At 40.0% G+C, this 15,237-nt stretch overlaps 1 protein-coding gene across 1 annotated transcript; it reads right to left on the reverse strand.

The window, feature by feature from the left end:
• Positions 1-442: 442 nt before the first annotated feature.
• On the reverse strand, positions 443-15,091 carry snx3 (sorting nexin 3). Its single transcript, XM_020632916.3, has 4 exons — positions 14,894-15,091; positions 4,608-4,703; positions 4,129-4,253; positions 443-1,321 (listed from the first exon to the last, which is right to left on the reverse strand). Exons 1-4 carry the CDS (start codon positions 15,053-15,055, stop codon positions 1,216-1,218), a joined length of 489 nt encoding a protein of 162 aa, XP_020488572.1. The 5' UTR covers positions 15,056-15,091; the 3' UTR covers positions 443-1,215.
• Positions 15,092-15,237: the final 146 nt, after the last annotated feature.

The following is a 15,237-nucleotide window of genomic DNA, read 5'->3' on the forward strand; positions in this document are numbered from 1 at the left end:
GCTTTGAACAGACTCAGTTCTGCTTTTACAAAGGCTAAACAAATACCACTTTAAAATACCATGCAAGTTAATTTGGTGGCATATAAAAATCAATGTTTGAACGACCATTTATTTATAATCCATTATTTGTCGACCAGTCAAATAAACTCAGATTGACCTGATCGTCATGAAGCATCCTGCATTACGTCATGGATTAAATGTGTTTGAACCGTTATTTTGAGTGTAATTTTTAACTGTTTTCCAAATAAAAACTCAGGAGGGTTTTAAATAAGCTCTGTGCTGAGGCCTAAACTGTTTGGTAAATGAAGATAATAGATTTATAATGTTGAATATAGGATTGCAGTAATGTTTGTGGCATTATGCAGCACCTGGTTGACTTCCTGTAGGGAGTGAGTGTGTGACCGGTCATGAGTCCAAATCAACAGATGTAATTATGCGTGGAGACATTTCACCTATTTTATTGGAAAATCTTCAAAATAAACAAAAATGGCACAGCAGTATACAAATCTCAAAATGCATTAAGCCAGTAGAAATACTGCAGTTCCCTCTGTGTAAATTACTTCTTTCTTACTAGAAAATCACTGTGACAACTGGGCAGGTGCTGGTTGACATAAACACACACACACGTGCTTCCTTTTTTAAGTGAGATTTGAAAGTCAAGGCCCATCAAATACAAGTGTGTGCGTGTGTTTGTGTGTTATGTTGCTAGTTACGGTGAGCAACATGCCAGTATTAGGACAAACACACAAATATATACATATATATATGTATATATGTTTAAATGAGGGGAAATGCTTGGTGTCTTTACAAGAGCTTTGCTTACATAGAACGCTCATTCAATGTTACTATATAAATGAATATATTCAAGACATATACCTAAATGATAAATACATAATATATCCATGTTAGTGGCAGTTCCAGACATAAAGAGATATAACCATAAATTACTTTATAACCACACTTATGTGTCGAACATTCTTGACTCCAATTAGAAGGTGAAAAACCAACACCTATCAGGATCACTAATTCAACTGAAAGAGGCTGTGAATGACATTGTTTTGGTGGGGCGCAGGGAGGGAATGTTGTCACTTAGATGTATTTATTTATATATTTTTGTCTGAGAGGAACCTGGAGCAGTGAAGAGAGCTTTGGGTTGTTGAGGACCGAACTGGACCGGACCAGGCCCAGCGGAGCCATTTTTTTTTTTTTTTTTGATCAGGCTTGTCTGATTTTGGATGGGGTGTAGCTCTTGTCCAACGACTCGTCCTGTAGAAACATGTGCAGGCAGCGTTCGTTCTGAGCAAGAGGGTGACCCGCCACTCTGAAACACACAAGAGCAAAAAGCACATTTTAGACCCCTACACTGCTTGAAGACATAAGGACATTGAAAAACAGAGATGTGAAAAATCAACAGAGACAACAGACATATGTGTCTAATTTTAGGTAAGTAATCAGTTCAGGATTTGTGTTGTTAAAGTGTTAGCATGTACAGATTCACTTAAGTGACATTTCACAGGATGTAAGTTAAATTTCTATTTCCAGAAGCTTCATGACCTACTCGCTCAACAAAGAGTACACAGAAGCACAACCAGACCAAACATCTATACCAAGGTTTTTAAATATGACCCTCTAATACATCAGACCTGTTTCTCTGGTTCAAGTTCTCAATTTAACCCTGTGTCATGCCATCTTATGATCAGAAAATAACAAGACAAGACACTCTTTAATCCTAAAGCGCCTCAACTGAAGTAGATGTAGCATCAGCTGAAAATGAATTGGTGTTTTACCTCTCTTTGAAAGGTGTTATACACAGGTTTTAAATGTTATACAACAGAACATATTATTCACAGTGCGTACATTTTAGGTTGGGAAAAAAAAAAAATGTAGTGTTGGATGTTATCAGGATGTGATATGTTATCCGTGCTGTCCCACACCAATCACACTGTGATTATTTAATGCCACTCCCAGTGAATTTTTGTGTTAATACTTATCTTTGTTTTTGAAGACTTCCTGTCGCTCCATGCCAGCATAGTGAGAGAATCGTGCCCATAATCAACAAACCTCAAAATCAAGGGTTTGTGGGATCCTGGTAGCCTATATAAGGCTTTAAAGCCCGGACCATGAAGTGTTCTGGCACGTTGACTCATGTTCTCACTGGGTCTCTCTGTTCTGACATCTTCCTACCATCTGTTACCCACAGTTGAATTACTATGGCTACTGATTGCCTTTAAGTTGTGTACACTTAATTGTATCACATTTAAATTTAAGGACGTGAAAAAGGGATAACTGTGTTAGAGATAACACAGAGATATAGAAACTAAATGTAGTTTAAGGGGACAATGATAAAACTAATCCTGTATGATGGTCACTGATGAAGAGGCTTATTTACTGTTTTGAACACAGAGGACAGGGACACTAGTATATTTCACACACAGTGACGACTATCACATATTAACATCAGCCACTAATGAACATTTAATATAACTTGATCCCCCTATTAGTCTTCCTGAGGTTGTGGTAATATACATCAAGTAGAAGCTTTAAGGCTTAATAAATCACGACCAGCCATTGGAAATGGAGTAAAAAGAATCATCAACTCAGAAAAAAAAGACAGAAGGCTTGAATATGAACAGCCAATAACATGGTAAATAAATTGTGATCTACCTCACTTTTTGACAGTGCAACTGCATGTTAAATTATTAACTGGGAGCAGATAGGAGGATTTTGTTCAAAGGAAGTGAGTTCAGGTCAATCTGGTATTTGACATTGCTGATCGCTTCCCCCATAAATGTACATCTACTTTCTGAAATGACTGAAGTAAAACCAGTACATTTTAAAGCGTTTTGTTTAAACGACATGAAGAAAATGTTTTATGTTTGTGACTGATCCATTCTGTTAAAGCTACATTCTCAGCAGACCTCCTTGATTGTCGATTCAGATGACGCAAATGGTTTTAACAAGAAAAAGCCAGTGCACCTGAGACTCTAAACATCTCATTTTGAAATGGTTAATCTCAGTCCAGATTGACATAATGACATTTTTTGCATGCAGACATCTTAACCTCTGAAGGGAAATATTTTGGACTAATCAAGCCAAGTGTGTGTGTGTGTGTGTGTGTGTGTGTGTGTGTGTGTGTGTGTGTGTGCACAAGGATGGAAATCACTTAAAAGCCCCCCCATGTTTAAAAGGTTTGTAAAATGTTGACATGAGAGCCTAAGAACATTAACATCTCAAGGCCTCGCTTGCTTCTTTGAAGTAGGGCTGTGAGCCATTTTTCTTTAAATGATGCATGAATTATATTTGACTATCCTCATTATCAAAAACTGATGGTTATCTCCTCTCCTCCTTGTCACTTACTTCACAGCAACAATCATGTTTACACTTCCTAAGATTTCCTCTTCACAATGCTCTCAATCACAGATAAATAGTACTGCCAGCCACTCGGGCCAGTATCAAGTCTGAACAATGCTATGATCAACTGCAGCGTTTCATTCTTAGAAAACAAAGGGGGGGGGGGGGGGGGTCTTTATTACAAACACATTCTCATCTTAGAAAACCCAACATATTTATGGATTTTAATTTTCTCCACTGTCTTTGCACACTTGATATTCCAACAGGAAACATTGATGCATTTGCACATGAAACAAAGATAATGGCCAAGTCCGCAATCAAAGCAAATAATCACAATCACACTGTAACTTTTATTGTTCTGCAGCTGTAAACGGGGACACGCTAGATCAAAAATAAGCAGAGGTGCACACAGCATTGCAGGGAACCAAGTGCTATAATTTGAGCTGCAATTATCATAAATTACACATCAACAATAAAACAAATGTGGGAAAAATTAAGTTGTGGGGGTGCGCATTTGAGTCCTCTTTAGGTGTTCTTGTCTTTTGCGTGGTAATTATAAAAGAGAATTAAGAAGTAGAGTGAGATAAAGAACCTTTAGCTTCAGTTTGTTAACAATGTGAAGAGAAGTGAAAAAGTTGAATCTACTTATTGCAGAAAGAGTTTCATTGTTCCTCAGTTTATATAAAACCTTTAAAATGCTGAATCTGTAAACATCTGAAAATTCATTGAAAAGTTTTGGAAGAATGGAGTAAGACAGAGAAGATGTGGAAGGCTTACTTATTGAGAAACTGTTCCAGACCATGCCTCCGCTCCTCTATGAAAGAGTCATCAAATATCCCATCATCCCCTCGAAACGGAAGCTGCCGGATAAGAGCTTTTCCTGGGAGAGGTGGGACGACCACCTGGGAAATATAAAATAAAATACATATGAATAATGTGGATGCCAGTGCTAACCAATCACAATAATAAGTATTTTTATCAAAAAGAAAGCTGACAACTTTTATTTGAAAATGATTATGTTCTGCATGAGCAGGTCAAAACATATTTATTTGCTTTTCTAGCAAACACTGAGTTCATGTTTCTCATTAATATCAGGACAAAGAAACCATCTTCCTACAAACTGCAAAGGATCAAAAGGGTCTTTTAAAAACTTTCCTCAGTATACAGAACCATTGAAGATGTGGTTAATGTTTTGTGCTGATTTGATAAGCCAAGCACTCAAGAGCCTTTGTGTAGAGTTCACCGAAATGGCTCACCTTGCTCTCCCTCTCGAGCTCCGCTCTGAGCCACTCAAAGTCGCTGTACCGCCTCCGTACACTGGACTCCTTGAGCTTGAAGATGGGAAGGTTGGTCTGTGGAAACAGACAATAATTAGTTAAAGGTGTGCACTTTTAAGTGTTGCCTTGATTCCCTGAATCTATTTCCTATACAGATGTAGTCTGCAATCATCAACGCCTTCATTTCTTGGTCCATAACTCCATCCTGGAGTAGCACCCATTCATCTGTTGAATACAAGTTATACAGGGCTGTTTTCAGGACTGTCCTATACTCTATAATCTTTACAAAGGCCTGCTGAGATGTAATTGTTCAATACAGCTCTGACTACAAATGTACTATGAACTGAAACTAGACCACTTTCAATGCTCACAACCCAGACCTCTGTGTAAGTATGAACCTTTGTTTTCCAATTGTTTTCTGGGAGAAGTAAACTTGAATAAATCACAGATTTCTGAACATTGTTAGAAAATATTTGGTATAATGTTATTACCCAAACTGAATAGCACATATAACTTAGGTCCGGCCGTTTTGAGTCATTTTCAAATGTTGCATATAACAGCTGTAAAAAGGTTGATCACAAACTATTATTGAGAATCACAGATGAAGATTTTTTAACAGACAACTACAAGCAAATCAAGAGGTTTAATTCTTTTGGGAAAGGTACAGTAAAAAAAAATATTGCTGCAAAGTGGTAAGGACAACTCTGCTGTATGCAGGATAAAGACAGTAAAGCAATGAGTTGCTTTGGTGTGGAATATAGCCTTGCGTTATCTACTCTGACTTTATGAAAGGAAAAAGGAAGAGAAAGCACAAAAAAAAACAAAGACCCCTTCAATGTGAACCAAACTGAATGGAAACATTGAAACTGTCCTCCAGGCAGAAAAAAAGAAGTTCATCTGTGTATTACTCACCAAGGTCTGACACACTCAGAATGTTTTGCCATTTGTTTGTGCGGTCGTGGAGCTTATGCAGATGCACAAGCATGTACGTTATTCTATGTTGCTGTTGACAAGCACTTGAAAGAGAATTTCTTATTCGGAAAAGGGGAGATGTTCCGACACTGACAGAGAACATTGAGCAAACAGCACATTACGGCACAATGCCAAACCTCTTCATCAGTCCTGACAGCACATGGCCATCTGATGACAATGTACAAACAAGGAGGGAACGAATGAGCATTTCATTGGCAGGCCAAATTCGCAGAAGGTCAGAATTCATGGGAGGAGGAATCACAAGAGCAGAGCAATTGAGCAAGCAGGCGCAGCATGAATACAGTGAGAGCGGCAGACTGATCGATGAGCAGACAACTGTGACTGAGCGCGGCAGAGGGTATGCGGATTTAACTAGAAGGCTGAGTAAATGGCTGAACAAAAGAGGAAGAGGAGGAGGGGAGTTAACGTGGTCATAAAGGAAGAGCAGAGGAGCTCGAGAGGTTGGGAGCTTCAACTGCTCTGTGCAGGACTAATTGAGGAGGAGGGAGAGCAGGAGTGGCCTTTTTTGCTCTCATGGTCTCTACCCTTCAGTCTTTTTCCTCCTTATTTCCCCTTGCTCGGTGATAATAAGTCAGATTTGCTGCCCTTGAGACTCCTCTAGTGTCGTTTCAATAGGGAAAATAGAAGCACTTGTTTTTTTCCCTGCTTTTGCTCAGTTCTACAAATGTATAAATCCTCCCAAGATTTGGAGGGAAAAAGATAACTTGTTTGATCACTGTATAACGCAGAATGACACTATGCATTGCCTGTTAAGATTTATGATTGTGATTTAATATTTGAGTGTACAACAAATGTTATAGATGGTTATCTTGGTAATATTATCTCAAAAATCCTGGTTTAAAATAAGTAGCCAATTTATTTGGTACACCTAGCAAAATTAAAGCAATCTACAACAATTCTTGCAATATATACTTCATGAAAGTGTGAGTCTTTTTTGACACCGTTTTCAGGTATTGATGAAAACCGTGATCGTTCAATCGTGTGAACGTTTCTGTTATTTTGTCAAACTCGTCAAATAACAAATGGGGAATGCTAAATGACAAAAAAATATTTCTCTGTGTAATGTATCAAAATCTTAACATTCAACTGTGAGTTAAACCTAAAATTGACAACTAAAGTACAAGTCAGGACTATACCTATGGTACATTAGGCCTATATACGGTATTTGGCAGTACATTTTCTTCTACAATTGGCACCTAACAAATATTAAAAGTTAATTTGCACACCAGGAACTGTTCCCAGAAAAGGATCAAGCTCATCTCTGTTTATCCAAAGTTTTTCTACATTTATAATAGAAGAAAGTGGATAGAGTAGGAAACACGGATGAGATAGTGGGGGAATGACGGGTGGCAGGTCTGGTTTCGGAGTTAAAACTGGTCCGCCCGCTTAGAGGAGGATAGCCTCGCCCTCCGTACATCAGGCATGTGATATAACCGCTAGGCTATCAGGTGACAGTATTGTTTATTTCAGCCCAACATCAACTCTTTATCAGAGGAACACATTGATTTAATCTATAATTCACAGAAAATGAAAAAAAAAAAAACACACTGGTTGAGTGTTTCTGGCTTTCAATGAACAGGCATACTCCAAGATAACAATAAGAATATCTACCAAACAATTGTTTTGGACATTGTAGGGCAAGACACTGGTATGTGACAATCAGTGCAAGTCTGCAAGATATACTAGATTTAATCAAAAAATGTTAAACGTCTATTGGATTTTACGTTTACTTTAAGGGATAATTACTGGGGAAGATAGAATACAACCAATAATTCCCAAGAGACAGAAAGTACTCCATGCATTTGAGTGAGAATCAACATGTCAATGACAGAAAATTAAGTATGGTAAAGAGAGAAGCCAAGAATCATTCACCTTGTGGAAATTTTAGTTAAAGAAGCAAGAGGTTACTCTGACATGTAGCGTTTAAAATCAATCAATCAATCAATTTTTATTTGTATAGCATCAACTCATAACAAGTGATATCCCGAGACACTTTACAAAAAGCAGGTAAAATACCTTACTCTTTGTCTGTTAACATTACAAAAGAGCAGGTAAAAAGTGGGTACTGCACTCGAAATCTAAAATGGGTACTGCAATCTAAATTCAAAACATTGGAGAGAGCTGTCTCCCCCCCCCCCCCCCCCGCCCCCTACTCCCCAGAGTCCATGCGCAAGCAGGATGCCATGTAGCAGACACTGAAGCTTCAGTGTTTAGCCAGCTCTGCATCGGTCTTGAAACCATTCTGCGCTATAACCTCTCTCCATTTTTAAATAGCATCTCCAATAGTTATCCTAGTTTTACCACGTTTATGGTCGTGAAGCTTTTTACAAAAATGTTTTTAGGTCAGGTAGAATCAATTATCTGAACCAGTCTGCTTCCATCACTGCAACACCTGTTGATTTGCCGTGATAACTGGTGTCAAATCTGGCAAACTGAAGGGCGTCCAAAACGGCCGTGTGGGGGGTGCATTAAAACTGACAACCTTCTCTGGTCAAAACAGAATTTGAAAAACATTCAAGCCTGAAATTGATACTTAGGATGACATACTGGCTGCTGCATTGTTGTCAGAGAAGCCAGTGTTTCAACATAGCAAGTTCTTTAATCTCTGATTATATATAGTAATGTCATTTTATGATTTAATTCAGTAGATATTTAACATATTGCTTCTTGAATTGCTAAGCCACACTGCAGATTGCCTTTGTTCTTTTAAATAAGGTCACATTACAGTGAGTACATGTGACCAAAGTTGAGACAGGTAAAATAACCTGGTTAGAAATGGTAGTTAGGGTTTCTGCTCTTATTATCAAATGGGTTCCTTTAAAAACAGGTTCTCCCTCTTTCTTAGTGCCCTTAAAAACATCCCTTTCCTGCTGTTTCCAGTTCTCTCCAAGTATAGTTTTCAATGAGCCCCTCCACTTCTCCTCTCTCCCAGGATTATCCTAGATTTATCACCCTGGTGCTCGGACATAACCTCCACTCTCCCCTCGCTGCGGTCCGTCCCGGCTGCGTCATGTTACCTCACAGCATGGAGTGCCGCAAAGTTAATCCCCACCACAACAGATCACAGTTACAGGTAATTTGCCACCACCATGACTCTAATCCCATCATGTGCACATGGAAAACACTTAACCACGTACAAGCACACTGACATACACAAAAGTATGCTCGCACAGGTGTTCAGTAAAAGGCTTTGACCAGTCACACAGTTAACAATGTGTTTATAATAGCTCCAAGCATTTGAGCCTGTTTGTACACACACAGTCTAAGTCTGCACACAATGAAGCTATCTGAGTGAGTGTAAGGAAAGAAAGTCACCTGGCCTTTCAATCCGCTCACCCTCTCAGACCCTGTGATTAAAATATCGGCATGGCAGGACAAGGGGAGGGACAAAAACGACGGAACTGAAAAATGAGAGGTCTCACTCACTCCTTCTCTCTGTCTGTCTCTTACACACCCACAGTGAAAAAAAGAGGCAGTGCGTGAGAGCCCTACAAGTCAAAGATCAGGTTTCCCTGGCCTGTGTTCTCTTTTCACGGCTGTTAAGAGGTTAAGGCATCGGGTGTCTCAACTTACTGGCCCCTGCAGTGATTGGGACATGGGACCAGCCCACACCCAGAAACTTCATAGAATTTTGTTAATTGTCTTATAAGAAAAGACACACTTTTCCTTTCTTACTTTCAAAACAATAGGAATAAAATAGAAGAGAGGAAGGACAGAAAGGCGCAAGCAACTAGAGTTAGTATATTCTTAGAATATTACATTTACGGGAATTCAAAGACAAAAAAATAAGGAATTTTATTACAAGCAAGCTTACAAGAGAAAATGCTGTCTTTTTAAAAGAAGGAGCATAAAGCTACATGTTTTTCCTTGAAAGTAGACTTCCTAGCTTCAATTTCCATTATGAGTGTGCAAGGTGCAATCTAAGCTCCATAGGCAGAGCATGTGATTCAAAATGTGTGGGACACAATACCTTAGGCTCATTGAAAACGGGTTGAAAAGAGGCAGAACCCTTAAAAACAGCGAGAAAGAGAGAAAAAAAAAAAAGAAGAGAGGGGACAAAGATCACTCGTCTGCCGAGAGAATAGTTCAAGGCCACCATGCATTAGCTTTTAGCAGGATGGATTAAGTCAAGTTTGAGAGTGCGCATCCTAAACCTCCCCCATGCCCCCTTCTTACTCCCCCCCCCCCCCCCCCCCATGTGCTCTCCTTTCAGAATAATGGCATAAAAAATAGCAACATAATACCATCTCATTGCATCATATTCCGAAATGGGGGGAGAAAAGACTGGGAACAAAAGCGTTGGGGCTATAGGTCTTTTGCTCTCTCCTCTCCATGTACTCTCACACTGGTTCTCTCGCTTGCCGGCCCCTGTGGCCTGACAGCCTACCCTCTCTCCGACTCGCCTAGCTGGCAAAAAGCTGCTTTGTTGCCATAGTATCAACTCCCACTTTTGATACTGTCATTTCAAGTAGGATATGGTAGCCTTGATACAATATGTTCCCTATTTCCATTAAAATAGTTGTCGAAGAGGATGCTGTAGACTTTGGATTACACTTGACTGTGCCTGACAAGCCCCCCCCCCCCCCCCCCACACACACACACACACACACACACACACACACACACACACACACCCCATTTTATTAATGACCAAAGGCCCCCGCCTTGATGCCCAAATGGAAAAGAGAAAGAAAGAGAGAGAGAGAGAGCTATGGGAGTCGAGATGAGGAGGGGTAGAAGACTGAGTGAGCGACAGAGCTATAAGAGGCCTTTTATGTACTCCTATCCATAAACAAAGTGAGATCCCAAAGTTCGTTCCCCTCAATGTGCTCTCTGGATGAGATGGGAACCAACTAAAGACAAGAAATTTTGATAATACCCAACATCCTCCTCCCCTTTTCCCTTGACACACACACACACACCATACATAAACAACAAAACCCCTACCCACTGTTTGCGGAGGGTCCAAACAAATACACTTTGCTGTTGAAGGGGGTCCTCTCAAAGACAGCAATAACAGAAAAAAATTGCATTAAAATGATATGACAGGCTTCTCTGTCCATTAGAACCCTGGAAAAACATGTGCAGGTGCACACAAAAAGGAAAACCCTTCAAACTGTATGTGTGCTTTAAGGGATTTCAGAACCTACACAAAAAAACCGGAGGGATTCAGATGAAAACAAAAATGCATTGTTTCATCAAGACCCTGGACATTACAAGTCTGCTCAGGCGAAGTGAGATATCCGCCTCCTTTCAAAGTTTTAAAAGTAACTTCCTCCTCCTGTAAAGACCTGACTGAAAGAAGCGGATTGATCCCATTGATTTTGAACAAAAAATGCCGGTCCGGTTGTCAACAAGTGACTGCGTAACCTTCCTCACAGTGACTGCAACCTTCTCACATGACAATCCGATCTTTGTGAGATTTGTTTGGCCACTGAGTTAATGAACATTCAGACGCTTCCATTGAGTCACAGTGAGTATCTTAAACAGACGGTGAGTATTTTTAACAGAGTCTGTTTAGAGTCTTGCTGTTGTGTTTACAGTATACTGTAACTCATAAACAGTTATCAAGAAAACTTCTTTAACCCCACGATGAACTAGGCGACTGACTGCAAACAGCTGGGAGGGAAATGGGATAAGTAGCAATGGGGTGAAGGCTGGTGAGGGGGTGGCTTTCTGCCCTCCCATGGGTGGGGGGTAACGATGGGGAATAAACGCTCTAGCTCCCCCACACCCTGGCCTGTTTCATTCTTCTCGTCTCTCAATGAGGGGATTAGGAAGAGTCTCTCAGTGCAGCCACAAGGACTCTCTCCATTTCAGATGGATAGGGGGACAGCAATGAGAACTGCAGACAAGGGACATGAGCTATAAACACAAAATCATAAAATATAATTAGATCAAATTAATGTAGTTTGAAATATCATGAGTAAGATAGAAAAAAAAGAGCAATGCATGAGTTATATATTCCATGTTAAGGCATGACAACTAACGCTCTTAGCATGCCGGAGACGGCGCAAAATGCCTCTAAAGAAAACTGAAGAAAGGAGAAGCAAAGCAAAGTTGACACCACGTTTGTTGAGAAGTGAGGGATGCGCTGCTTATTCCGTGGTCTCATGCAAAGCAGGGTCACACGGGGCTATGAGGTGCACAATAATGCTGATTACACGCATATGCTAATTATTACACGCTAATCAAGTACAGTAGCCTTAAATTCAGCGCTAATGCCTGGAGACGGCTTTGTTCCCCTCAACCCGCTTCTTTAAGGTAAAGGGAAACTATAAATACTTTAGGGCTGCTCAGCAATCTAAATGATCCAGACAACTAACTACAGGGGTGCCAGTCAAATGAAATGACAATTTAAAGATAGGAGATTAAGCAATTAGATCATCCTTGTGACTGCCTGACAATTTAAGAATCTCCTGCACATCAAATAAGCATACTAAAGTGATTATGACAGGGGCGCAAATGAGAAAGAGGTGCAATCATAAGAAAAAAACTTATGATTCTAAAAATTTATATAGTTAAGGAACAATTATCCAACTTCCTGTTAATAACTTCTTTGATCCGATTCTTATATCACACTGCAGCTTATGTAAATCAGACAATTTATTCTTGATCTTTGAAACTACAACTGAAGAATATATGAATATTTAAAGTAATCTTAGTTGCGTGCGTTAAAAGATTTCAACTGGTCTTCAGCAACACAAGTTTGCTTGGTTTGATTGGTCGCTGACTTCAGAATCTTGTCTTTATTTTAAACTGCTGCATGATCTTTCATCTATGTTGGCCAAGTTTGAACATTTTACACTCTTTCACACTGAAAGTTAAGTTTTAGCTTGATTTGACTTGCTCTGAAGTTTGTTTTTGTTTTACAACAGTTGTGGATAGTACCTTGTACCTGGAGTTTTTTAAGTATCAACTCAGCTGTAGTACAAAGCAAGCTGAGCTGATACACTCACTCTAGGCCCAGATGCCCTGTATTGTAGCACGAGTGTAACCCCTCCCCAGTCCCCCACTGACCTGCACTAACATTGCTCCAAGTCCAACCATGCCTGAACACGGTTACCTCTTGTACATAGGCCTTGGCCAGAGCCAAGGAAGTGTACCAGGCTAGAGCACGGTAAGGAGCACTCACACTAGTCAAATAAACTGGACTTTGGGGGTCAAATGTGCTTTAGCAGTGAGCACCATATGGATTGCCTAGTGAGTGTGCCCAAAAAGGTGAAACACTGGAAGGCCACTGAATCGTCTGAGATAAATTAAGTTAATATCAAAAATTATTTGCCCAATGAATCCAATTTTTTTCCTCAATGTTTTAGGGCTAAAAGTGAGTTGAATCATAATAATAGACTTTATTTGGCATGGACATCACAGATACATTGGACGAACCAGATGCATTGTTTTTTTTTTTTTCAGATTTATTTTTGGGCTTTTTGTGCCTTTAATGTAGAGATAGGACAGTGGATAGAGTCGGAAATCAGGGAGAGAGAGTGGGGAACGACATGTGGGAAAGGAGCCACAGGTGGGATGTGAACCCGGGCCGCCCGCTTGAGACGACAGCCTCCATATACGGGGGCGCGCGCACTAACCACTGCGCCACCAGCGTCCCAACAGATGCATTGTTTAAGTGATTTAGCAAGCATGCTAGTTCTCAACACCTGTCCACAGGAGGCTTTCGAAAGGAAAACAATTAAGATAGGAAGAAAAGCAATAAAGAGAGAATAAATAAATACACAAACTGTAGAGCAAAGGTCGCATGATCAAACAATAAACCAATCAGAAGCTATTCATGTGAGCACTGTGGTTTTGATTTTAGCCATTGTTTGAGTCCTCAGTTAAAAGCATTACTGTTGCTCTCTAACTTTATGCCAGTGGGCAGAGAGTTATAAAGATGTTTCCCCTCTTTGCAGAGAAAGCAGACTGGCCAAAACTGTCTGCTGTGACATATAATGCAGTGGAAATCAACCATTACAGTTTCTTGACATCTAGGGAAACTCCATCTGCCCCGAATTTGCCCGAACAAACAAGTTGAGACCTTTATTGCTGAAATAAATGAGTCAGTTGTTCAAAAGTATTTTTGCGCTAATTCAGCCTTTTACTGTAATGCCGTTTTGGCCTGTGACAGAGAAATACCCATAGGACACAGGATGTGTGTTTTGCAATATGTCTGTCTAACCGCCACTCTCCTCACACGTTGCTCAACAATGCAAAGTTCCTGGACAGTGTTAGCAAATAGTTTAACATGGTAAAAAGATTTCACAAGCATTTAGATACATCAACAACCTTATATGTTCTTCTTTTTAAACAACCATTTAGACCAAATATAAACTGATTTATCATCAGATGACAGAGACTTCACTTTATAGGAAATCATTTGTTCGTCAATAGAGAAGGAGGAAGGAAGTAGGTGAGGGGTGGGAGTGGGGTCTGGAGTAGATCAGGCAGCTTGTTGCATCCTGTCTACAGCTCCAGAGAAGCTGTTTTGCTGAGTTGTGTTCTCCTTGGACTGCTGACGAGTTATTATCAAGGATGAATAGTTACTAACTAGCGCCTTGTAAACCCACAAAAAAAACAACAACCCACAAGAGAAACATGAGTTTAATGTGAAGTGCAAGGACAAAGCTGAGCATTAGGTTATTATGTTAGGATGCTCATTTGGCGTGACTCATGAAGTTATCTACTCCTTGCAGTCAAAAAAACAAAATGGGGTGTGGTTGGAGATAAAACTCCTTAAGTGTTCAAGTAGGCTTTAACTAATAAACAGGATGTTTAATAACTTTGTGTTCAGCTTACCACAGTGGTGATAAAGCCTTGTTGGTATAAATATGAGTGAGAAACAGTAAAACAGATCTCCTGTCACACCACAGAGGAACAACAGAATAGTGTAAACAATGGCTACACGTCTCCCTGCTGCTATCAGTTTCTATCAATGGCCTCTTTTGAGAAGTGAAAGGCTAAACACAACCATCACTACTTTGAGTGAACTCGTCGGTTGACTATAAGGCAGCTAATCACAGTTAGCTTGTGTTGACGAGCGTTAACATTAGCTAACCTGCTTCGCAAACAACGCCTTCGTCTCCTTTTAAAAAATACATTAAAAAAAAGTCACTCAAACGTGTCAACATTAAGCAATTTAATAAACGCGCGGCTTCTGGGTTGTGACACACCTGATGTCAACGAGTCATAACTTATCTATGTCTACATAAAGACCGTTTCTTTTTCTCAGCTAGCCTTACAGCTAACGCCATTAGCATCTGTTCCAGCAGGCTCACCTTCAGTCTGACTTCATACGTTGTGTATCTGCCCCTGCCGACCCCGATGGTCTCAGGGTTGCTCACGTCAATCTCTAGAAAGTTACTCGGCGGTCCATAAGCGTCGTTTAAGTTCTGAGGCTTCGTGAAGAGCCTTCTTGTATCGGCTATGGTATCAGCCATTGCTCTCCTGTCCTTCTAGCAGCTGTGATAGAGTTAAGTTAACCAAGCTGCAAACACGAAGCTTCCGTTTTTGACCTTCAAAATAAACTATTTAGTCGCTGTCCTGGCCGCAGGATAAAACATAAAATTAGAATACTTACAACAGGGACATTTTGTTTTGAATGTTTCTATTCACTTCAAAT

This window comes from Labrus bergylta, chromosome 15, assembly GCF_963930695.1.
Source record: "Labrus bergylta chromosome 15, fLabBer1.1, whole genome shotgun sequence".
Lineage (NCBI taxonomy): Eukaryota > Metazoa > Chordata > Actinopteri > Labriformes > Labridae > Labrus > Labrus bergylta.